The 26918-nt window shown below is 38.8% G+C and overlaps 2 protein-coding genes across 5 annotated transcripts in view; one reads left to right on the forward strand and one right to left on the reverse strand.

Moving 5' to 3' along the window:
• Positions 1-4484: 4484 nt before the first annotated feature.
• LOC126262919 (NADH dehydrogenase [ubiquinone] 1 alpha subcomplex assembly factor 2) overlaps positions 4485-26918 on the reverse strand; it is a 34502-nt gene continuing 12068 nt past the window's right edge. The window contains exons 1-3 of one of the 4 annotated variants that reach the window (XM_049959856.1): positions 21758-21958; positions 6058-6166; positions 4485-5125 (exon numbers count right to left, since the gene is read on the reverse strand). In XM_049959856.1, the coding sequence (XP_049815813.1) occupies positions 4675-5118 (444 nt within the window). In that variant the 5' untranslated portion in view covers positions 5119-5125; positions 6058-6166; positions 21758-21958 and the 3' untranslated portion in view covers positions 4485-4674. Of the gene's footprint in view, positions 5126-6053; positions 6167-21757; positions 21959-26918 lie in introns of those variants that run through there. The other 3 variants (XM_049959839.1, XM_049959848.1, XM_049959865.1) reach the window with 3 other exon arrangements.
• LOC126262913 (uncharacterized) lies at positions 22116-25708 on the forward strand. The gene is made up of 3 exons (XM_049959827.1): positions 22116-22389; positions 22717-23040; positions 23873-25708. Exons 1-3 carry the CDS (start codon positions 22155-22157, stop codon positions 25594-25596), a joined length of 2283 nt encoding a protein of 760 aa, XP_049815784.1. The 5' UTR covers positions 22116-22154; the 3' UTR covers positions 25597-25708.

The following is a 26918-nucleotide window of genomic DNA, read 5'->3' on the forward strand; positions in this document are numbered from 1 at the left end:
TTCTCAACTGCTGTTTGCTTGTATGTGAAATTGTTTCACTGTGGCCATGCTGTTGTTTGTATCTTACAGTACAGTACAACTGCCTCAGCCCTTCTGAAGTAGACAATGACAAAGCACCTCTTGAGCATATGACCACCATCTTGATGTGCCCTAAATCTACATTTCACAGTAGCCAGAGGGCCATTCAATTGCATGTCAATAGAAATGTTTTAGTGATCCATTCCTGTGTGTTTCTCATAAGCTTAAATGAGGAGAAATTAGTTCCTTCTGTCAGAAAAATACAGTTAGCTACCTCAGCATCACGAAACACAATGAATCTATCATTGTTTTGTTAATGAACATGCAGAGATGGCACTCTCAGTAACATAGTGTTATGCTGCACAGTAACTGAATTAAGTTTTCATCTTGAACAGCAAAATAGTTTTGTTTATACAGCTTTTTAAAGTTATCATGTTGTGCGTTTGTTTTCTTCATTGGGATAAACTGGAATACTATATCATCCAAAAACTCCCTCATTTGAACTGTTAACCACCAATTAAAATTAAAACCCAAAACTGGTGAAGACTTGTAAGAAACACGTTTTTATTTTAAACAGCTAACAAAAGGGTCTCTGAATTTGAACTTACCATTACTTCTCCCTACATCACTTCCTCGTTTCCTGGAAATTACCTAGGTCTTCTGTGGAGCAAAAATAGATTAATCTTATCGATTACCTTGCAAAGAGTAAAACCATAAAACTCACAATTGTTCAGATGTGAATTATCGTAGCACAGTTAAGCAATTTTTTTAAAAAATAAAAATTTAAGTGTGAAGTATTCTGTAATAATTAGAGTAAATATTTTTGTTTGGAATACAAATTTTTGGTTGTGAAGACAGATGACAAACTGTCTGTGAGGGGTTAAATATTGATGCCTATCAACCAGAATTTGAGCAGCTAAGTGACATAGACATGGTGATCAACGTGTGTTTGGTAGATGAAGAAAATGCATTCAATTAATGCATTATCACATACGCTGGGACATTGAAAGGCACTGATATGTTATTAGAAAATGCAAGTGGTAATGAAACATAATGTGTTTTAGCTGTAATTACATAAATAAGTTGTCTGATTTAGGCAAGTACAGTATCAGAAACGTAGTCTGCTTACAAATGTGACATGTAGCACACCTTACAAATGCACGGTTCAGTCACATTAATGTGACCACCACCTATGTTTGACATCAATGTATGATAACCATTCACAGATGGCGGTGGCAACACTAGCAGTGGAGGGTATTTAAAGTGTTTCGGGAGGGGACGCGGAAACCAGTGCAGCCATGGTCATAATGCGTAAACTGTTAAAGTGCCACTAGTGCAAAATGGCGCTATCCAAAACCAGTGCCCAGGCAACTTTGTTGTGCCATGCGCCGTAGATGACAGGTGTGAATGATGGGTGAAGAGATGTGTATGGGCAAGTAGATATGAAACTGTTGAGCAACTGACCACCCAGATGAAACAAGGGGGCCTCAATAACCAACCGGTAAACATTGCTGCGTATAGGCCCTTGCAGCAGGTGTCTGGTTCATGCACCCATGCTGATTGCTGTTCATCAGTGACAGATGCTGGACTCTGCACACCAGTACCACAACTGGGTATCCACTGAGCAGTGACTGGTGGCCTTTCGAATTAATCACATTATAAGCTCCACTGGGCAGATGGCCGTTGGCTTGTAGGGCCTTGCAACGATCATTGGAAGGGTCCAGGGTAGACGAAGGAGCGTTATGGTCTGAGGAATGTTTTCGTGGCATTCCCTAGATGAGATCTTGTCATTCTGGAAGGCACAATGGATCAACACAAGTACGCATCCTTGGGGACCACCGCATGTAGTTTGCTTCTCCTCAACATGATGGCATCTACCAGCAGGACAATGCAATGTGGCACACAGCTCGTAGTATACGTGCATAGTTTGAAGAGCACCATGATGAATTTACCATACTCCCTTGGCCACCAAACACCCTGGATTTAAACCCAACTGAGATTGTGTGGTACCACCTTGATTGGACTGTTCACATCATGGATCCTCAACCATGAAACCTAGCACAGCTGGCCATGGCACCAGAGGATTGTACCTCCCTGTTGATATCTTAAAGAGTATCACCGACTCTCTTCTTGCATGGACGCAGTGCAAGATGCAGCTATTCAGGCTTTTGACAGATGGTCACAATAATGTGATTGGTCCATGTACACTATGCAGCACATTCCAGTAGAAACAAGTACACTTCGGATTATCTGTGGTTTTTGGTTATCAGTACAGTCTCAGGTCCACATTAACTCTGATAATCAGGAGTTAGCTGTACCTGAGAAGAGGTTGGGATGGCAAAAGGAGAAAGAGAAATGGGAGAACTCTGGAGTTTGAAGTACAATTTGTTTGACAATCTCTCTCTTTCATTACATTCTTTACCACCCAATTTCCACTTTATATCCACCTACACTGTGTAACAAAATGATGGTGCACGCAGGAGATATGGTTGGATTTTAATATAATTTTGTTCACATACACACCACTGGTGGGTATGTAAATGATTAGACCCATAATTTTCCGTTATACATAGAATGGCCACTAGAGAGCATTAGTGTTGCTCATGTTCAGTGTTCAGACCTAGTGGGGTATATAAGGGGAACGAAAAGAGTCAGATGTTGAGAGATCACTGTGAAGGACATGGAGACACAATGTGGGGCAGCTCTGTCAGCATCTGCCAGGGTTAGAAAGGGGCCTGATTGTGGGTCTCCCATTTTCCTGAATGGTCGAATTGTGCAATATCTAAATTCATGGGGCATTCGGATGTGACAGTGGCCTGATGTTAGATGGAATGGGAATATGAGGTTCTAGTCGACCACCTCAGGGGTGGATTGCCATGTAGTGTAGTGAGCACGTCATCACTCCTTCACACTTGCACCTGTCATTCATCTAAGAAAAGGAATGGACTCCCTGGAATATACTGTGTGTCAGCCCACACCATTAGTCGGAGACTAGGACAGGCATACTAGGGGATTATAGTCCCATGCATAGGTTGCCATTGACACCACAAAACAAATGGCTGCGTTTGGATTGGTGCTCTGACAGGGATATATGGACTGCTGATGTATGTCATCACATTGTGTTCATCGATAAACTGTGGGCCTGCATTACCCTAGACGACCATCTTCGGTGAGTGTGGCAACAACCTGGGTAGCGGTCCCATTCTTATAATGTTATGGAGAGGAACAACATTGTTATTGCTGGTGTCACAGTTTCAGAAGCCACCAGGTATAATTTCAGGTCACAGCTGGTAGTGACTGAGTAAACTCTTGACGACACAATGGTACAGCACAAACGTCCTCAAGTGTTACCTCTTGTGCAACAGAACTGTGATGTTATTTATCTACAAGAAAATGCTCACCCACACATGGCATGTGCCTCTATGACGTTTCTCTGTGATGTTGAGGTACTACCATGGCCAGCAAGACCCTCAGATCTACCCCCAATGGAACATGTGTGGGACAAGCTCAAACCTCAACTCCTTATCAGTGCCAGTATCCAAGATATCAAGGACCAGTTACAACAGCTGTGAGTCAGCTTGCCTCACAATGGCTTTATGACACCCTTCCCAAGCAAATCAGTGTAAGCATCCAGGCCAGATGAGGTGAAACACTATACTGGTGAAACACTCATACTGCTATGTTCCTTACGAATTTGATTCAGTTTTGTAATCACTGAAATAATATCACATATCTTCCCAGGGGGTGAAGTTTCATTTTGTACCCTCCTCTCCTAATGGGTACTGCCCCCCCCCCCTCCTCCTCCTCCTTTCTTTAGGCAGAGTAAAGAAATCTGTGGGTGGAATTTGTTATGAGTCCAATGTAGGTGTTGTGGAACCCAGAGACAGGTCTATTGCACAATCACACTTCTGGGATACAATTTACTCAGTGAAAAAAACTGAATAAAGTGCACTGAACTAAGAGCAGGTTACAGTGACAAATGAGGGTTTTCCATTTAAATCCAGTCATTCACTGGTAGGCTAATTTACTGATTTCTCTCTCTTATAGACATGTAGAAAGTAAGTGCATAATCCTGCAGATGAAGCTGAACCATACAGGTGACAATGGAACAGTCATGTTCTACTTAAAACACCATCCATTCCATGTCAATGCTGAAACAATCTTTGAATAAATCTACTCCAATGTGCACTGTCACATCACTTAATCCACACTTAAGATTATTTCAGTACTTTTGCCTTTGCAAACAAGTTTCAACATAAAACTCAGCGACATTTGAAGATTTGTATCAACTGTTGATATCACAAGAAAAGGATTAAATTCTTGTATCACATGTTTGTGGTCTCATTTAAATAGCAGAAAAGGTTATCACAACAGCAACTATGTTTTGCTTTAATTGAAATATAATTACTCTGATGTTTCTTTTGTAAACCAGTTCTGTAGTGGAATGCATGAGAAATGTTCACAAAAATAATTCACTGCACTTTATTGTTTTACATGCATAAACAAAGTTCTTACGAGAAATCAGTGAGAATCATTATACGGTAACTCGTGCCTGCATGTTATGAATAACATATAAAGGAAAAAACCTATAGTTCAACACAAACAACGTTTTTGACTGGCACAATCTATATAAACAACAAATTGCCTCAATGTGTGTTATTTAACTGCTTCCTTACTTTTACCTGGCATTACTTCATATTCATCATACTTTGGAAATGATTCCATTCCTTTAACCTCTTTATCTAAAACTCCAGGATCTTTCTTTCCTTCTTTTCTTGCAAGTTCTGCAGCATTTTTCTTTTTCAGTTCCATAAGGGCAACACTGCGCATAATTTCCTCTTCCATCGGTGGTGCTGTTCTTCGTCCTCGGAGCCATGCTTCCCATTCTGCTGGAATTTCTTGCTCAAAGTTATCTTTCACAGCTGGTTCAAACCAGCGTGAAGCTTTTCTCTTGCCAACGCTTGGATTGGCCGGTATCTCGAAATATTTATTTCCTAAGTAATCTGTTCCTACTGCAGTTCCTCTTATCTGTCGTGGCTTTAGGGACTGGATGAAATTCTTGAATATCATTCCAATAATGCTTCTACCTTCTTTAGCCATCCCGTACCTGTTGTGGAGGAATATACATATATCGGCAATTGTACAAATCTACAGGCAAAACTTGACATTACATACAAGTTAACTTTATGCTACAGAAAAGATGAAAGTTTTATATTTTGTTTTCAAAAGTTATCATCACGGAGACATTCGCAACTACAAATAACTACCTGAAGTGCAGCTATTAAAATGCAGAATAGGGAACATTAGTTTGACAACTGCTACACTCAAGTACTACCAAATTGATACTAATGTTATATCAACGAATAATGTAGATGGACATAGCAGATGGAAAGGATTTCCCATGAAAGTAGTGCAAAATAATTTTTCAAATGAAAGCATAAAAAGCCTTTTTAGAATGATGAGACAGATTAGAAAGGAAGCAGAGACTTGGACTCGCCTGAGAGGGAGAAAGCGAAATATTTTTATAACATTAAATTAGGGCAAATGTCAACAACTACGAGTGGAGGATACTTAACAATGAATGGCTTTTATATATATGATGAGACTCTACACGAAAAGTTCTTGGATGAGCAGCTGGATTGCCATTCCCGACAAGAACAAAATTTTAAGAACAGACAAGGGTTACATCAAGTGCACTGATGTAAAGAGGCTCATAAATGGAAAATCTGAATAGATACACATTTAGCATTGTTCCCACCAACAGCTTCATGTTTGTGGCGTACGAAGAATAACTATTATTTGATGTAAGTCACAAAATGAAGCTGTTTGCATCTGTGCAGGAGATCTGTGAACTTTGAAATGTATTAGACTATAAAAGTCAATGTCTTGGTCCCATGCTGCTTTACTAAAACTGATCACTGGTTTGCAGCCATTATCAGATCTAAAAATGATAAAATATAAACAAAAACATATCAACAGACTTGTAAAACAAGAGAATGGACTTATTAAATGCACAAATAACGTGAACAAGTTACCTACTGATTACAGCAGTGACAAGAAGGTTCTGAGTCAATACGTAGAAAAACAGGTGCAGTGATGAAGTAAAAGTTACAATGACTGTCACTCGTGAAATACCACTTACACACAACTGAAAGAGAGAGAGAAAATTATAGTAAAGTTCAATCATTCCAAATTATTAATTTGCAAATGCTTCTTGTGGAAGACAAAACTTATTTATTGCAAGTATTTTTCTTCGTTCTGTCACTGAGAAATGCTGCTACGGACTTCCTATCAAAGTATAGCAGCACCTGACTACAATATATGAATGGAATATCTTTAAACAAACTCGAAACAGCAATATTCATTCACTGACATGTTTTATTAAATCTATTTTCATAACAAAATTAACTTTAACCCCCTGTGACACAGCTCAGACAAAACTAAGCTAATCAACAAGTCCCATGCAGACAAAGCTGCTGAAGCATCTCTATTGTTTTAACAATGACAACAAGCGCAAGTGTTATTGAAGATAATATTTTAACTGATTGACAATTAGAAATCATATTTAAGAAATTAGTGCACCATGATGCACATAGCAGAGTAAAACCTTACAATCCATAATAAGATTTAATAGATTCATGTACTTTCCAAAACAAGACTTGTATCATGAGTGTTTCTAACAATTAGTATTACAAATTCTTAATATTAGATATAATTAGATTGTAATTTTTCTTGCCTTCATTTGCGCCCATTCCTTTTATATTTTACATCTTTTTCTGTACGTTTTTCTATTTCAATTTATATAAAAAATTCAAATTACCACACACGTGTTTATCCATCAATTATATACTTGATATTATCAAATTTTTGTAAAGTTGCTATTAAGGAAATCTGCATATAATCTGTTGAATAATAGTATAAGCAGAAAAATCAAATGTGTTCATATACATTTACATGAATAATGGAATTTGATGTTCATCGTGTTGTTTAGTAAACTGGTGCATCATGATCCACAATTCTTGGGTCTTGATAAATCTGTTACATTACACGTCGAGAGAGAGAGAGAGAGGGGTGTGTGTGTGTGTGTGTGTGTGTGTGTGTGTGTGTTTGTTTTGTAGACAAAAGTAACATATATCTTTCTAAAATATGGCATAATCTGTATTTGTAAAAATAGATAATAAATTTAATATGTGTAAAAGCCATAAATCCACCCTTGTTGAACTCGAGCGTACTCATTTGCAAATGAGAACATTACGTACAGTTCATACCAACAAAAAAGCGATTCGGAAAGAGAAGACATACAATTTACAGGAAGCATTCCTATTCACAAACCCGTGGGGGCAGCTTCTACTTCCACAAGCAATAACATTGATGAAAGTTTAATCAAACACAGACAATTCCCAGTATTTAACGCGAAAAAGAAGACAGTGCAACCGGTAATCTTCATAAAAGGATTCCGAAATGTATTACCGAGTGCCTGGGATGAAGGCCAAAAATTTAAGTAGCTTAAAAACAATTTAAAAAGTACTTGAAGGCTGTATTTATATAGTTGGTTCATAAAGGTATCATATGAAAAGCAGTACATCGCATCTAAGCTGACACCCAACTTTACATCTGATAACATCAAAATGGAGCCATTGTACTGAAAGTAAGACAATTTAAAATAAACTTGAAAGCATGAATTATAAATGTAAGTTTATCTGAACTAAAATGTAAGAGAGTGAATAGTGACATAAAGATGGAATTAAAACTGATACAGCATAACACGCAGCACACTAATTTGTAAGATTCTATGAGCCACACCCACATCAAATTCACATAGCGAATTAACAACCATGGTACACAGGTCAGCCCGAGTTTGGTTCCTACATAGTTTCCCGCACTCATTTAGGAAAATTCTGAGCTGATTCCCAAATTATGCCTCAGAATACGAAACAAAAATTGTTAAAATATGATAACACGCAGAGCAAAGTTTACACAATTCACTGACAGATGGAGCACATGTTGATGACTGTGGTGTCACGAAGAGCTTTCAGTCACAAAGTTTATTAGTAAAAGTCACCAAAATGTGAAAAAAATGAAGCCTGTACGAGACAGGATGACACTAGGGAAAAGAAAGAAAGAAAGAAAAATACATATTATAGAATATATTCAAAATGTATAAAAGTTACTCCTCTCTCCATCTTTTAATGCATGTGTTATGTGCATGTATGTATAACTACACTGGCAAAGAAAATTACTACACCTGGAAAGACAACGTCAATTTGGAACTGATGATGGCCACATGCCTCTGGGAGATAGTAGATGTAATGATAATGGTTCAACATTGTCCACCAACAGACAGTGTAGTGGCTTACCTATCAGAGTACCATCTGTGTCTAATCTTTAATAGGGAATGCTCACAGCCAGAGGGCTCAGTTCAGTGCAAACATTTGAAGTCAGCTGGCAACCACATCACAGAGATGCACTCATGCTTCCTACAACCGAGCGAGTGAGCTTGAAAGGAGCCAAATTGTGGCCTTTTGAGTGGCAGGATGGTCCTTTCGGAGAATTGCCAGACGAGTTTTGGACACGCTGTGTCAGTTGTGCAATGATGCTGGTATCCTGTGAACATTCTCACACTCATAGATGATGTTCCGGCTGTCCACATAGTGCAGATGTCTGCCAGAATTGCCATATTGTAAGAGCAACAGTGGCAGATCACACAGCTACCACAGCAAAGGTAAGAGGGCTTGTGAGCCCACATGTGTCAACACGAACTGTTGCAAACTGGTTATTAGCAGTAGGACTACGGGCACATACACCTATAGCCCTTCTTCCACTCATGTCACGGCACCAACATGCACGGCTTGACTGGTGCTGTCAATCACTTGGATGACAGATTGGTGTGCCGTGGTCTTCAGCGATGACAGCAGATTCTGCCTGCACATAAGTGATGGTCATTTGTGCATATGACATACTTGTCGAACGCTGTCTCATAGAGTGCATTGGTTGAAGATACACTGGCCCCATCACAGGCCTTATTTATAGTCTGGGGTGTGATAAGCTACAACTCTCATTCAGTTTTGGTGTTTCTGGAGAGGTGCTTGGTATTTGCAGAATATTGTTAGACCCGTTCTTGCAACACAAAGGTGATGCATTATTCCAGCAGGGTAATACTCCCCCACGCACTGCCTGTGAAATTCAACATGCTCTGCAAAATGTTCAGCAACTTCCCTGGCCAGCACAATCTCTGAATTTGTCTCCAATCGAGCACATATGGGATATGACGGAACGAGAAGTGACTCATGTGACTTATCAACCAACAACTCCTACAGATCTACACGAACAAGATGAGCAGGCATGGCATAATGTATCCCACAATAGTATTCTTTATCTTTAGATCATCCGGATGCCAGAGTCAGCTTCTGTACTGCCACCTGTGACAGCTACATAACATACTCATATGGGTGTTTCAGCATGGGTTGATAACAGGTATCACAGAACTTCGCACAATTGATTTTCTCCAGATGCAAGATTTCTCGGCACGGTGACATCCCCTGGCCTTCCGCCTACCCCCAGATATCAGCCTCTGTGACTTTTTCCTTTGCGTTTATCTTAAGTGAAAAGGGCACGTCACAAAGACACAAACCCTCAAAGCTTTGAAAAATGCCATCGGAAATGAAACTGAAACCATAGCAGATGACATGTTGCAGCAAGTGGTGATGAACTTCAAGTACTGCCTTGACAAACGACTTGCCAGTGAAGATCGACATTTGTACAACACTATTTTCCACCCTTGATTTGTTTTCCTTCTGTTAATAAAATTTTTGAAGTTGCTCTATACATTGTGCTTACTTTCAAACATGTAGGATCAAAAGTGAAAATTTGACAAGATTTTAAAATTGATCTGTTTCACATCCATCAGCCTGTCTTTCAATTGTCTGTAACAGGTACTTTACTAGTAGCCTTTACTTTATCTTTAAATTTACAATATCTACTTTTGTTCTTTTATATGTTGACTGTGTGCCTCCATCTCCCTCACGTACTCACTAGGTAAATAACTCTGCTTATATTTTTGATTTGTGTGTTCTCACTTATAGATCTGATGGTGGTTGCAAAGCCAAACAGGTAATCTTTTTTAAGTAGTGTGTCACCAAGACATTGGATTTTATAATCTAATTTGATGTTTGTCCTTATACTTCAAAAGTTGAGTACCACTATGATTTATTCATGCTCCGACAGCGAGTTCACATCTGTATAATGCCATTTGCATATGCATATTCTTTATTGAAAGATAAGCTTTAAAACATCTCATGACAAAAACGACTCTCGTCCACTTGCCCATTCCCCCTAGTGTCTAATGGTAGTAAACTCATACATAACTGTTAGACCTTCCTTGAACAAGAAAGCCCACTACAATTTTTGATTTACTGCTATAAAAATTGGGCGAATTAAAAAGAATCTGATGATAAAAGGGTGCAGCTATATATGTTTGTGCAACTTGAAAGCCCATAACAATACATACCACATAAATTTCTGACACTGATGATGGAGTCTGGATAATACAATAAAAGCAGAGGGCATAGTTCCACCAGACATAATTATGAGAATTATGATCAGTTATCTAGCTTCTGAGTAACGGTTACTGATTACCTCCTCCCTGCATGGATTTTAATCGAATGTTTCCCAAACATCAAACAATAACTATCTGCAAAATTAAACAAAATATGGTGCCTTACCTAATACTTTGCCACCGCTATGACATTTCTGACAGCTCCACCTCATCCAAGAGACAAGACAACAACCTTTTTCCATCTTGTATTATCAACATCTCTTGCTTGTTCTGATTGTGTGGTAACCAAGCTACTGTGCAACATCTCTAATCTATGCTTCAGGCAAATCTAGTGAATATGCATAGTCTACATAAAATGCATTCCAACAAACTCGTGGCATACTTGTCCCAACTGCAGAACAATTGAACATGGGCATTACACACTCTACTACTTATGCATGGTTGGTCCCCCCATCCTTAGTAAATAAACTCTATTGTCATGATAGTAAGGTTGGTGATGAGGGGGTTCCATATCCTCCATATGTGTAGTAGCTCAAAATAAAGTTTAAAGCACTGCAGTAAGTTCATTTACAGTAAGCTGGAGTGCTAAATAAGATCACATTGTGGTTACTTAAATGCACCAGTCAATTTATCCACAACTTCCAACAGTAAGCCCTCCTCACCCACGACATTTCCCTCATTTGAAGAGACGAGTGGAGATTGGAGCTCATATTTGTGATGATTACATGCATTTGCACTTCGAGGATTACCAGGTGCTTGAACTAAAGGTTCTGTACTCCTTCCCTAAGATAGATTTCGAAACATGAATTTCTGGAGTTAGCTCCACTAATGAACCCAGCAGCCAGTACAATCATACTGGGCCTGGACCTACATGGCTTACATTGCAAAAACCCTGAGCATCAAAGGTCCCAAGTAGACACTCTTACATACTGCATCTTCATCCAGTTGGCTCCTTACAGAGAAGACTGCAGAATGCCTAAAGTTTCAAGAATCCTATTGATCACTGTCATTTTTAGCATAGTCCGATACCTCAACAATGTCTTGTTGACAAATAAGCATTAACAGCTGTCCTTCCCCACAGTATTTCACACAAAATGACTAAACTCGTTACTTGCAGATTGTAACCAATTCTATGACCAACTTCGTCTTCAGAGTAGATATCTTCAGTCTCTTTGGACTTGTAGTTAAGGATTCCATCAATTCTGTTTTCAATAAAATATCTTACCTGACTTTGGAGGACCACAGCCAAAAATTTATGGAAATCTTCTCTTTGGAGTAAGGATGCATAGCAGATTACAAAGTTCAACGATATGGAAAGTATAGACTGCTACCACCATATAGTGGAGGTGCTGAGTCACAGATGAGCACAGTGAAAATGACTGCTAAAATATTAAATCTTTTGGACAAAATCCCTTTTTCTACACTACAAAACACATACATGGCCACTCTCTCAGGGCACTAGTGTGTGACTGGCATCTGACAGAGTAGGGTTCTACTTGATGGGTGGTGGGGATAAGCAGGTGGTGTGAGGTGGGAAGAGATATCAGAGTATAGGTGGGAGAAGATGCCAGTGCTACTGGCGAAGCATGCAGCGATTTGATGGGGACAGAATAGAGCTGCTGGAGGCTGGGCTGTGGGATGGGAGAGTGTGGGAACTGCAAGTGCACAATCAATGCACAATTCATCACTGGTTGTTACCATTTGACGAACAGAGCAATTGGCAAAACTAGCAGAAGGAGAGTGCTTCGCCAAAATATATTTGATCAATAACTTTTTTACATAACATAAAAGGACAGTTATCCTTCAGGGAAAACGAATAATTCATACCCCTTCTGTGGCAGGATGTACATATCTGTTAATTAGTTTTCCAGAGAGGTGTTCTGTTCAATCAGGCAAGAGAATATGACAAAGCATTTTATACACTAAAGAATAATTTAAGACCTGTGTCATGGCTGGCAACATTTCCTTTTGGAAAGCTCATAACCAGGGTGTTGAAGTACAGTGTTAGAGCTGTGTTAGTGCCGAAATATACCTATGCATCAATGCGGCCTATCATGTTTGCATCCAAAACTTTAATTTTGATGGAGCTAAACAATCTGCAAGTTGAAAAGAATGCCCTAGTCATTGCTAACACCTTTAAAAAATTAAATGTTTTTTCAATACAAGACTGAATTCCACTTTGGAACACACAGGTGGCTTTCAGAAAAACTCGTTCAAAGATTACAGAGGGATGTCCTCTTTCTTAGTGCATACCACTATGAGAGCTACAACAAACCTAAGCCTAGCAAACGAACATGAATGCACCAACATGACAGCCAGAGTGCTCTAGACTGGACATCTGGTATCCAACTTGGACGGATACCAGCAACGGTCATCGCTACATGCAGATTCACTGTCAACACTAATCTGATGGCACTGAACTTGCGCAGCATCAGAGCCAGTGGCACACTCAAAGGACAAGCAATGAGGAGCCCCTTTCACAGAGGCAGAGGCAGCAGGTACCACATCCACAGCCATCACTGCAGTAGCTGCTGCCTCCACTCTAACATCCAGCATCTATATACGCCTGGGCCAAATTGGGAACACCAGTGTCAAGATGAAGCACACCCGCACCAATCAGTTGGCTTTCAGATGACTTCACATGTTTCACACACCGTGGTACCACTGCGCCTGGAAAAACTGTTGGAACTTCAGGACATAAAGACATACCAATGAAGAAATAGGGTTCACATTTGCCTGATGGTGAAATTTTACTGAGGTTGCCAATCATCCCAGATATCGTCACAGTGCTGATGCGACCCAATGACTTAGGCAGGATGCTTCCATCATGCTTAGTGATTTGAGCTGGCTTTACGATGGAGCTATCACAGGATGGAGCATTTCTGGCCCTGCACACAGGCTACAGCAGACAGACAACTCACGGCTCAACCAGATGACAATGCATTTAGTAGTGCTATTTATTATGTTGCAAGAGTTTGTGTATTTTTTGATCATCAGTGAAATTTAATTAACTTGTAATTTAGTTTACCACTGCAGTTGCTTTATTCACTCAATTCACATGGCCGATGCTGTCTACTTGTCTTTCTAAGTGAGTCCCTGACTGATTAGTCAGTAAAACTGTTCATTATTTTACAGTTTGTACTAGTAGGAAATGGATAGGGATAGTGCTTGTTGTATGGGGACACAGGTGAATTGGCCACTGTCTGGAAACAGGCAGAAGCTGCATTGCCACGATCAATAGGCCTCAAGCTTCTGCCCCATGCTGCATCAATGTTCAGGCACCAGTGGTGACAGCAGCAAAATCTCTGGTGCCGCTGGAATCCTCTGGTAACACCGTCACTGCATCTTCAAATGTGCACCATTTGAACACTTCCTCCTGATTCGAGGTTGAGTGAGAGACCATCATGGTCAGAAGCCAAAAGTGGGAACTGGTCATGCATCTGCCCCTTACACCTTAGCAACATGTACGAGATGCTGCACTGTGCCGATAACACATCTTAGCCGTAATAGGATGCTTCACTTGTTGGGCCAGTGATAGATTTTCCTACTATATCCAACAATCACAGAGGGTGGGTTTGTTGGTCATTGGGAGCTCCATCATAAATGCTGATTATGAAGTCCCACATGGAAATAGCAGGCAAGTTAGGGAAATAATCCATCTACTATCAATATGCTTGCTAGGAGATCCTGTCCAGGCTGAACCGGCTGCAGCTAGTGGAAAATGTCGACACAAATGACCCTTGCCCTCTGGGTTCTGAGGTTGTCCTTGACTCCTTCAGGTAGTTGGCTGTATTAGCAAAGGCAGCTACCATCACATGTGGAGTGTAAGCATGGTTCACCATTTGCTGTGTCACATTCGAAATCACCCTGGTCCTCTTGTTTGGTGCTGGCTGGAAAGCCTAAACCAGAGGCTCAGAGGGTTTTGAAACAATTTCAGGTGTAAATTTTTCAACCTCTGATATCAGGCAGAGAGCTGTAGAGTCCCCTTAATAGGTCAAGAATGCATTATACAAAGGAAGCAGCTACTCAGGTAGCACAGTACATGTGGCATGCACATAGGTTGGAAAGCAGCTATTCGGGTAACATAGTGCATGTCGCAAGTACATGACTTTTTTTTTTTAGTTACAGGAAACCCTCCTTAGGGTCAATGATAAAGTGCCTGCCAAAATTGAAAGACAGATCCACCACATTATTTTCAGAGGAGAACTTTAGACCTTGCAGATTGGAAATATGAAATGATAATGTGTTATTAGTAAACTACTAGAGTATCCATGGAAAGTCCAAGAATTAGTCTCATTTATTAAATGTATAAGAAACAGAAAGTGGGCTCAAACAGGAAGTGAAAAACAGCAAAATACTAAATTCAGATTGGAATATACCACACCACAATCTACCAAGAATAGCCTAGGCATCAAAGGTGACAGCATAATTTTTTCCGTACAGAACTCTGTAATGTGCAGTGAGGTTATAACAGATTCCTAAGTCTGTATAAAGGTAAGCATCAAGCGTGGGTCAAAAACAGCAATCGTGTGCTTTTATAGATCACCTCCATCTGAAGCTGGAGTGGCCAAGTGCTTCAGAGACAACTTGGAGAATATCACAAGTAAGTTTCTTGATCACGCAATTGTAGTAGAGTGCATTTCAGCTTGCCAGTTATACAGTGGAAGAATCATGCAATTAAAACTGATGTCAGAGAAAGGGATTCACGTGGATTTGTTCTGAAGGTCTTATCTGAAAATTACTTCAGGCAGATAGTTAAAGATCCAATACCTGTTGGCAATGTCTTAGACCACCTAGTAATTAACAGAGCCAAACTTTCTGAATCAGCTAATATCAAGGAAAGAATCAGTGATCAAAAGGTTATGAGAGAAACAATGACTACTGGAAAATAAATGTTAAAAAAGGTAGGAAGACATTTTTGGTGAAAAAGAGTGATAGAATACAAACTGCAGAGTTTCTAAGTGGTCAACAACAAATATTCAGCTCTTAGAACGAATACGTAAAGCACAACTCAAAAGCAATGTAAAATACGCCTTAGACAAGTATGTACCCAGCAATGTTGTGACGGGTGGAAAAACTGCACTGTAGTTCAATAACAATGTAAGCAAGAGAACAATCTACAATTTGGAGTCAAAGCCTAGTAGACAAACAGAAGATGAACAAAACCCTAACTAGCATGAGGAAAGTGATGCGAGAAGTATTCAATGAATTTTGCAGAATGAGCTGACTAAAAACCCTAAAAAGTTCTGGGATTATTGTATAATCAGCAAACACATCACAGTCATCTCTTTAGTTGCTCAGTGGCCATGGTTTGATTTAGACAGAAGATAACAGAGAAAAAGCCAAAATAACGAATTCAGTATTCTGAAATTGTTTCACTGCGGAAGAATGTAATATGGTCTCTTGTTCCAATTGTTGCATGAATGCCAAAATAGAAGATACTGACACAGATGATAGCAGAATAAAACACAAATTAAAATTGCTCAAAAGTGCAAACGCAATTGGACCAGATGAGATATGTATAAATTTCTGCAGAGATTATACAAAAGAACTTGCTCCCCTTCTAGCAGCAGTTATCATAGGTCACTGGAGCAACAAAAGGTATCTACTGATCGGAAAAGTGCAGATCATTCCAGTTTCCAAGAAGGATGGTCAGAAAGGCACACACAATTGAGCAGCTCACATAAGCACAATGTTAAGTGCCACAACCATATATGGGACGAAGGACTTAACTGCCGCTGTCCAGTTAAATGTTTTGAGAAAGTAGGTGAAAGCAATGTGAGGCAAACATTCAAAAAATTCCAGGAAATTGGTGACTTTGATGTTCAGTATGCATCTGGCTACCAATCTAAGAAATATACGGAAGTGGAAGGTGAATTCTGAACACCCACCATCTTTACTCATCAGTGAGACATTACATCTTGACATTTTGCACAAAGTTAGTTTCAGGAAAAGTGGGAAGCAAAACAGACTTGTTATTCTTTGATTAAAATACGATAAACCCAGACTCACTTGAAGGAAGAAAGTTGCTCACCTTCTGTCCCTCTCAGATTACATCCCTCCTGTTCATCAAGGATTATTCTTGTCACTAAAACCAACATGTTTGGACATTGGGCTCATCTGTGATGAGAGTGATCAAGTTCTTTCAAGCAATGAGCTATACATCCGCAGCTCGTGGTCTAGTGGTTAGCGTTGCTGCCTCTGAATCACTGGGTACTGAGTTTGATTCCCAGCTAGGTTGGGGATTTTCTCTCATTCGTGACTGTAGCTAGAATGGATTGTGTAAAAATTGGACTGTGTCACAACTGTACGGGCACTGATGATCGCGCAGTTGAGTGCCCCACAAACCAATCATCATCATCATCATCATCATCATCATCATCATCAATGAGTTATACAGTAAAGCCTTCTAGTAATTCTGTGTAAATGTTACCATGCGATTATCTATCATTATGTTTCGTTGTCGGTGTTTGTGATTTGGACAACACAATGACATCTCCACTACAGTAATGAGCTTATTTTTGTATTTTTAACATGTTATAGTCTGTTTCCTGTTCTTTTTATGTGTTTAAGAAAGAATAAACATCTCAAAGGCCATTCAGAACAAAATGGATGTTAGAATAAAATTACCAGATTTGTGGTTCAACTGCAAACTCCAAACACCGAATTTTGCACTTCCCATTTTGTTACCCTGAGCAGCTCAATTATAGGCCTATGGTGTTGATGTCAATCTGTTGTAGAATTATGGAGAAAGTTTTATGCATAATGCAAAGTAACTGGGGAACAAAAATCTCCTGCATAAAAATCATCAGAGATCTTGCAAAATTCAAGTTGTTCTGCTCATCCAGAGACCCAGAGAGCTGTAGACAAAGGCACCCAGGTTGATTCTGTATTCCTTAATTTCCACAAGGAACTTGTTACAATTTCACACTGTTGTTTCAAACAAAATATGAGCTTACCAAGTATTAGACCAGATTTGTGATTGGATACAGGACTTTCCTGCAGGTAGAACTAAAATTGACAAATACAAAGGTTATTTTTGGAGAACTCCTATTGAATGCTATAGACCTGTCATTATTTACATTTTATTGTAATGATCTAGTGGAAAACAATGGAAACTCTGTGACACTATTCATGGGTAATGATATTGTCTATAGTAAGGTTGCAACATCAGTAGACTGTAGTGAAATGCACGAAGACTTGCAGAGGATTGATCGTTGGTGCAGGGATTGAGCATAAATAAGGGAAGAGACTCACTGCCACATTGAAATTCATTAGGAGAATCTTACAGAAATTTAATTCATCCACAAAAGAAGTTACACAACACTTATGTTTGACTGATTCTCAAGTACTATTCATTAGTTTCGAAGAGCATTACAGAGATGTTTAACAAACCCCAGTGGTAGATGTTAAAGGTGAAGTGTTTTGCATTTCATCACCATCAGCAATATTTTTTTGAAATGCAAGTAGTCGCAACAGACTGATCTGTATCATAGACCATTGGCTAAGTTAGACTGAAAGGTAACAGTGAGTTTATAAAATGGCAGATACAACAAGAATCCACCTCTGTTTTGCACTGCACATTTCATAGTTATATTTAAAAACAGTTTCCCACTGAGGTCTAATCTTTTGAAGATTTCAGTATAATTTAGGGGGGGTCGACAGAAGCGTCCGATCCCACGTGTGGGCTTTGACCCGTGACGTAAGGGTGTTGTCATGTGTGACATCATGACGGCACGGAGTTTGGTTTGAGTGTGGCTGTCTTCAGTTCTGTTTTATCTTATTTTATTTACTTTTCTGATCTGTTCGTTCTATCTCGTGAGATTTTTTTTTTTTTAATTTAAAAACACTTATTACTTATTTTAATTATCTGTTTCCTCCAATTTCTGTTTTAGTTTATTATATTTATCTTTCTGATCTGTTCGTTCTGTCCCGTGAGGTTATTTTTTTTTTTTTTTAAGACAAAAAACACTAATCAGCTACTGAAGCATCTTTACCTTCTATGGGTTGCAGGGGTTACGACCCCTGGGGCGGTGGGTGGGTATTCATGCATGGCTGTCTTCACTTACATGTTGTAGCTACGCAAGGCATCTAAATTTGTTTACATTTAGTTTGCCCCCCACCCAAAACACCTCATTTCCCGCGCTTGTCCCGTTAGTGTCATTAGGCTTCTTGTGGAAAGTGTGTGTGTGTGTGTGTTTTTGTTTCCGCCATATGTGTGACGTCATGGGTCAAAGCAGACGGGCGGGATCGGACGCTTCCGTATTTCCATTTAGGGCATCAACAATGAGAACATTCAATTTTCCCAAATGCCCCCAAGACTTTGACAGTTAAAATACATATGACTGTACATCACAGTTCCCACAGTGATAAAGTAGTGCTTACTGAGAGTTGTCTTACCAACAGCATCATTGGACAAATGGTTCCAAGCTAATAAACTGCAGTTTAATTACAATAGCCTGTGCAATAATGACAACAACTATGCATGTCAGATTTGTTTTCATTAATTTGAATTTAAAGTAAACATATGAGAAAAATCATATTAATTAGATAAGTGACTTCATGTCACAGCTATGTTATATAAGCAGAGCTTTCCTACTTTTTGCCTATCTGTTCAGTAAATATTATGATGCATGTAGCTATTGCTAACTTTGTTTTTGTCATTATCTGGGAGTCATTTAATACATTTGATACTGCTAATGGGCAATGCCCACAGTATCAAAACGATTTTTGTAACAATACAATGCAATCAAGTACCAGTACTTTCAAAATACTGCACTTTACAATACTGGTAAATGGAAATTTATATGGTTATTTTAATTATTCAAGCACAAATGTAATTATATTTACTAATGTTCCAGCATGGCACTCTCTTCACAGTACAAATCTGTTTATTAATATGCCCATTGCTCTGTAATATTTATGTTCAAGGACATGATAACTTGCTTGTACCTTTACTTGACAGACATAATATTGGCTAAGATTTAGCGTTATGCTTAACAATGACAGCTAGAGAGTCATGTAACAGAAACATGTAGAGATACTTTTGCATATGGTACTTGAAAGGAGGATATAAGATAAACATCAACAAAAGCAAAACAAGGATAATGGAATGTGGTCAAATTAAATCGGGTGATGCTGAGGGAATTAGATTAGGAAATGAGACACTTAAAGTAGTAAAGGAGTTTTGCTATTTAGGGAGTAAAATAACTGATGATGGTCGAAGTAGAGAGGATATAAAATGTAGACTGGCAATGGCAAGGAAAGCGTTTCTGAAGAAGAGAAATTTGTTAACATCGAGTATAGATTTAAGTGTCAGGAAGTCATTTCTGAAAGTATTTGTATGGAGTGTAGCCATGTATGGAAGTGAAACATGGACGAAAACTAGTTTGGACAAGAAGAGAATAGAAGCTTTCGAAATGTGGTGCTACAGAAGAATGCTGAAGATTAGATGGGTAGATCACATAACTAATGAGGAAGTATTTAATAGGATTGGGGAAAAGAGAAGTTTGTGGCACAACTTGACAAGAAGAAGGGACCGCTTGGTAGGACATGTGCTGAGGCATCAAGGGATCACAAATGTAGCATTGGAGGGCAGTGTGGAGGGTAAAAATCATAGAGGGAGACCAAGAGATGAATACACTAAGCAGATTCAGAAGGATGTATGTTGCAGTAGGTACTGGGAGATGAAGAAGCTTGCACAGGATAGAGTAGCATGGAGAGCTGCATCAAACCAGTCTCAGGACTGAAGACCACAACAACAACAACAACAACACTATCGAATGTGGCGACAAGCAAAAGTAAATGGCAGGATATGATGATGGACTGGTAAAATACAAGGAACTGAAATCTATGACAGGCAATTGCTTATAAAATGCCTACAAAGTTTGCCTACATGTGATACCATTCTTGTATGGAGTGTAAATCAACGCTGATCAATGATGGACATCAAGCAATTATATGCATAAAAAAGGGAGGGGGGCAATGTTAATGGTCAAGAGAGAGAGCCCAGAAAATGCTGTAAAGGCCAAGATTGCTGGCACTGGAAGTTGCCTACTATCTCACAAAAAACTATTTAGAAAATTTCCAACAGCTGACACTGAAACCACTACACATGCTTCATGCCTCAATCTCTGAGAAGGGATCTGGAAAATAAACTGAGACCTGTGAAATCTTGAAGAGGACCACAAGCTGTATTACTTACTGTAGGCCTCCTCCATGTGAGAAGATATCTGAAATGTTCAATGATGGCTACATAAACAACTTTTAAAAATTAATTAAAGACAACTCCAATGACATGATTCCAGAGGTCTTGGGATTGCTACAGTGACTGGGAATATTTTCTGGTGCGCACTACACCGAAAATAATTCTATGGTTTTAATTACCAACGTCTCCATTGATAGAACCTCCGAACAGAATGAAAGCCAGAATTTAATTACTTCTGTACATGCAATAGAGCTACTCTGAACACACAATATTTTCTTACCTCATACAGATTTTTTTCTTTCACGAAGATATATCAGAGCTCATGGATTTGAAGCACCAACTTACATATAACTGTGCAAGTAAACACTAAGAAGAAGACTGGGGCAAAAGTATCTTAAGACAGAAAGGAAGGCCACACGGCGGGAAATATGGACACAGAGGAAGGCAGATGCCCACTTCTACGTAATTCGCGTAGTTCTTATGGGTTTATTCGCTTACAATAATAATCATTTAATCTAGAAAATGAATGGTACGAGTTGAGTCTGAAGTATTTTGTCTAATTTGTCTAAAATTGTATTTGATAAAATGCTTCATTTATGATGCTGGGAACTTGTCTACTGGGCTGCAAATAATCATTGACATTTTTTTATATATTTTTAACTTGATTTTGGTACAAATATGAGAATCACAATTTTACGTTATTGTACACAAACTACAACATGGTGAAGCCACACGAAACTGTGTGGAACAAATAGGAAAGTTCATCACATCACACTGCTAAGTCTAAAATGTCAATACATTTACGTTTTCTTTGCAGACTCAATAAGTCAAAAGTTTCATATTTATATTCGACTAATTGCATTTACTCTCTCATTCCCCATGGTCACAGAAAACTGAGCGTTCCACACTTATAAATTGAATATTTCTGCCTATCGCTTTCAATTATACGCAGTACATCTATTCATTCCCAAACTTACTGTCTTGAGCCTTCTAAGTCACGTTTTTATCCACCAATGCTGCAAGGATTATTTGTACACAGCACACTACATGTCGTCTGCTTTCTGCTTATCAGAAATAAAGTCTTTCCTTTATTGTTCGTTTTTTTTTTTCCACATAGGTTATCAGCCAGGCGTCTAAAGCTAGCGAAATGAGGGATGCTCAACTACCGGACCTACCGATAGAACTTGCGTCTCGCGACCCGCTGGTCGCGATGCTGATTGGCTGACAGTTAAATTCATGACGTCATATACAGTAGCCAATCAGAAGCATAGGTGACATCTGAGCGAATGCAACATCTTTGCTACACACATTCTCGTATTCACAGTTGATGAGCGAATATCCTTGCACCTTGTGAGAGTGAGTTATTTCGTTGGAATGGCTGGTTCTGTTGCTTGTTATGTATGTGATAGAGAATATTCAGCAAGGAAGCATTTGAATGCTCATTTGAGAAATGTGCATAAAATTCAGCCAGGTGAAGAAGGTACGATAAAGTGCTCAAAAAGTGACTGTAGCTTTAAATGCAATTTCTTGGCTAAGTTGCGCCTACATGTGGAGCAGGAGCACATGGTTGAGATGGTAAAAGAAATTAGTGAATTTCAAACGAAGGACGGTAAGTAAAGTGTACACTGCCTACTTAAATTAATATCGTCCATTATTATTACATACTAGCCTGACCCGTGGCCATTAGATCTTGTTTTTGTTGGTCAATAGAACATGTGCTTATTTGAAAGCGTGAAAAGACGGATTTCACATTAACTGTAAACTTACTGTCTGCTACATTAAGTATAAGTTAAATTATTGCAAATTTAAATGATTAAAATCACACCAGTAACTCGTGAGGGTATCTTAACAGTGCACGTTTTTTTTTACTCCCGCTGTGTACTTTGCACTTATTGAATCTGAATGCAATTGTCTTTCATCGATGCTTTTGTTTTAGACTTTATGAAGTGGAAGTCTGAGGAGGAGAGAAAAACAAAAAGTAGTTTTGTCTCTAGTTATGGCACTAAGCGTTTAAAGGATGGCACTGCAAAAACCACCTTTGTATGCCACAGAAGTGGCACATTTTCTTCGAAGTCAGGTGGCAAAAGGTTGTGTAAGTCCCAGGGCACTTGCAAGATGGGAAACCATTGCGTTGCTGCCATAGAGCTTCACGAAGAAGAAAGTGGAATCTGTAGTGTCATTTACTACAGAACACATTTCGGCCACGACCAGAACATTGCTTTTCTGCATCTCAGTGGTTCTGATAGAGAAGCCATCGCTGGTGAGTATTACCTTAATTGTAGAATTTTGCTGGCCTTTCAGTGATCCCCAAGTAAATATGATGTGAAAGTTTCAGAATCCATTGTCAGGCTTGCTGGTAGTTACATGTAGTTGACTATTATTTTTGCAGTGAAGGAGCATTGTTTTTTTACTGCTGAGAAATTAATATTGTTATGGATATGTGATCTGGAGTAAAAGGTGTGAATATATCGATTGGCAGTTCATATGAATACAATTTGTGATGTTAGCTTGAAAGCAGTTGTAAAAGACCAGTTGTTGTGATCCATATTGACCACAATATTGGTGACTGTAATGCCATGTACTTAGGTGTGTGTGAGAGCAGGTGTAATGCATTACAGTAATACAAGTGTGGAAATAAGTTCTGAAATACTTGTTTCCCTGTGTTATTGCTTGCATCATAGTAGTCTATTTAAGAATAGATCATTAATGCATCTAATAGACTAAAGGCAGTACATTTATTGTTTCTTGTCCAGCATGTTAAACGTGTACTTGTAGACCTCGTAACCATTTGAAAATAGCCTTGGTAGCTGAAACTGGGAAATATCACATTGCAACAGGTGCTTTAATCAGGCCTGTTTATTCTCCCATCCCCAGTGTTTTAATAGTATCTTCAGTACTGTTGGAAGGGTACACTGAATATACTGTTAAGCCATTTATTAAACTATCTAGTTTATAAGTACTTAGCAAGTGTTATATTGCTTGAATTTATTTTATTGGGGGTGGTTAACTACAGTGTCCTTTCTGAATAGTGTTTTCATATACATACTCAGAATTGGCCTCTTTGTAGTTGGAGTAATTTTAAAATGTTGCAGGTAAAATTGCTGAGGGGGTCACTTTCCAGAGAATTCTGGATGATGTGCGGGACTCAGTTCATTCCAGCGGAGTGGAGAGGCTGCATCTCCTGACTCGACATGACCTTCATAACATTAAGAGAGACTTCGCCATTGGTGATGATCAACAGCATAACATTGATGAAGTCAGTGTTGGTATGTGGTTGGAGAAAATGAAAGACTGTGTTCTCCTCTATAAGAAAGAAGGCGAGGCCAGGGAAGATTTTGATAGGACTGACTCGGTGATAGTGTTAATGACTGACTACCAGAAGCAGTTATTACAGAGATTTGGACAAAATATTGTATGTGTAGACTCCACACATTGTACAAATGTTTACAAACTGTTGGTGACCACATTGTTAGTGGTAGACGATTTTGGTTCAGGTATGCCTGTAGCATTCTGTGTTTCAAATCGGGAGACTACTTCCATAATGACTCATTTCTTTAGTGCTGTGAAAGAGAGAGCTGGCATTATAAAAACGTCTGTATTCATGTCCGACGACACTAATACTTTCCGTAGTGCATGGTCACGAGTCATGGGACCTGCAGAAAATAATCTACTGTGTGCTTGGCACATAGACCGCAGCTGGCGGAATAATTTGAAGAAAGTCCATGGCAATGAAGAAAAGAAAGCGCTTGTGTACAAAGCTCTTCGTACATTGCTTGAAGAAGTGGACATAGACAATTTTAATGAGCTGCTGGAATCGTTCGTCGGGCAGCTTCAAGCAGATGAAGGTACAAGAGACTTTGGTGTATATTTCTCGTCAAATTACTTATTCCGGCCTCAGCAGTGGGCATACTGTCACCGTCGCAATCTGGGTATAAATACAAATATGCACCTTGAAGCAATGCATAGAGTTTTAAAATATTGTTATTTAGAGGGAAAAACAAACAATAGACTTGACAGACTACTTGTTGTGTTGATGAAATTGGTGCGTGACAAACTGTGTGCTCGAATGGTTAAATTGTATAAGGGTGGCCATTCATATAGAATAAATCTTATTGAGGCTCGTCATAAAGCTTCATGTAGTATTAAGGAGAACGACATTACAGTCAATACTGATGGTACAAAGTTTCATGTGAAATCCCAAACACATTGTGGTGTAACACATACTGTGATTTTAAATAACATTGAATGTAAATTGGAGTGCAAGTTGAAGTGCTCCAAATGTAATATATGTATACATGCTTTCAGTTGTTCTTGTGCGGACAGTTTAATTCATTTGAACATATGCAAGCACATTCATGCAGTGTCAATGACGTATGCATTACATTCAAGTGCCACATTTACACCAAGTGAAGCAACGGTGACAGAAGAGGCTTCTGCCATTTTGTGTTCACTGCAAACAAATACTGATGATCACGAGAACACATCTCTGGCCCGAGAACTAGTGTCCACATATCAAATTTTGATTAACCGTGTCAGTTCAGGTAAAGTGTCCACAGAAATCCTGAAGTCACTACAGAAGGATGCAGCTCATTCGCTGTCACTTTTTCAATCAGACTGCAGGGAAGCTTCACGACCCCCCAGCAACGAGAAGGTAAAAGTGCAACGAAGACATGGTAAATGTAACAAACAGCCAAAGGGCAATTTGAAGAAACCAACTCTTGCTGAAAAAGAAAATATTGTTTCAGCACTGAGGCAGCCTGAAAGTGAAATATTAAATGTTCACGTAGATTCTGACCATAATTACTGTCGGTACTAAGTTTTAGCTGTGTATGTGCTTCTGTACATTCCATGGTTTGTAGGCCTACTGGGGAAACTCGCCATGTAAAACAAAGAGTAACGCATTGTGCTTGGTACCCCTGTTGGTGATGTGGAAACCCAAGTGATTTTAATAAAGAAAATAAAAACGTTTGCAGTGTTATTTTTCAATTGATACCTTTATCCTTTTATTTGCATGTGCAATTAAAACCTTTATTTGAAATACTACTTGATTACATTAAAATGAATTGCTGTGTAACTAGAGTAGAAAATTGATGTCTGCAGAGCTTGTGTGGCATGAATTTGAAGCTCCTTATCACATGATGTACTGAAGTCTGTTGTAACAATACATTGCATAAAAATTAAAAAGATATTTTTCACTTCTGAATCACATTTCAATTTGGTTCATTACTAAGAGTTAAACAGAATAAAATTCAGTGCACTTAAGCTAAGTATCTGATGCTCCCTTATATTTATTTAAAGGCTCTGAATGTAGCAACTTCCTGAAAATTTTTGTATGTGCATTCCTACAGTAATTGACCAAGGAAATTGGTGGTAAAGAATTTCACACAGTGTTCAGTCCGAGGAAACAAGGTGCAATTACTGAGCAGGGTGGTGTGGTTAGTATGATTTACAGAATACTGAGAATTGTAAAGACAAGTGCGACACTATTTTCTTTACTACAATTAATCATTTCGTTTTCAGTATCATTCCAAGCTGCTTTAGAATTATTTTTAGTTTGTAGTCTCATGTGCTTTACATGTAGCAATTATATTTTTAGATTTATATACCTTTACTTGTCTTCAGTACCTTTTGAGATTCATCTTTCAGAATAGGAGTTTTTATGTAGATTGATACTGTGCAATGCTTGGTTGGCAGAATTTACCAACCAGTAGATAGCAAAGAGGAAAACTTTAAACTATTTTGGTGTCATTCGCCCAATTTTTATTGGTACAGAAGATGCTGTAACTGATTCTTTCTAGTCAGTACAGCAGTTGTTATAAGTTGGCCTTTAAGAGACTTTACATTAATGTAGAGAAAAATTTCATCATTACTGCATGAAGGTAATCCTATTTTCACGGATATTAATTGTGCACTTTCTTTCACTGAATATTCTTTACAAGTTGTCAGTGGCTTTTTTTTTAATAGACAATAAATGTGTCTGAGCTGCAGTAACTGTACTTACAGTAAAGATGTTTCACCTGTTTTTGTTCACTCTTCACTGATGAGAACACCTCATTCCTGTTATTGCAGTTTTAGAACATTTTTCAGAGTGAAAGTGGAATTTGCTATGGTGGTCACTTTCTTCCTTTTTTTAGCTAC

Source organism: Schistocerca nitens, chromosome 1, assembly GCF_023898315.1.
Source record: "Schistocerca nitens isolate TAMUIC-IGC-003100 chromosome 1, iqSchNite1.1, whole genome shotgun sequence".
NCBI lineage: Eukaryota > Metazoa > Arthropoda > Insecta > Orthoptera > Acrididae > Schistocerca > Schistocerca nitens.

Bases quoted from the DNA above. Each gene is read 5' to 3' on its own strand.
- LOC126262913 (XM_049959827.1), top strand. From the start codon at position 22,155: ATGGCTGGTTCTGTTGCTTGTTATGTATGTGATAGAGAATATTCAGCA. The intron at 22,390-22,716 runs GTAAGTAAAGTG...CTTTTGTTTTAG, and splicing joins TGAATTTCAAACGAAGGACG to ACTTTATGAAGTGGAAGTCT. The intron at 23,041-23,872 runs GTGAGTATTACC...AAAATGTTGCAG, and splicing joins TGATAGAGAAGCCATCGCTG to GTAAAATTGCTGAGGGGGTC.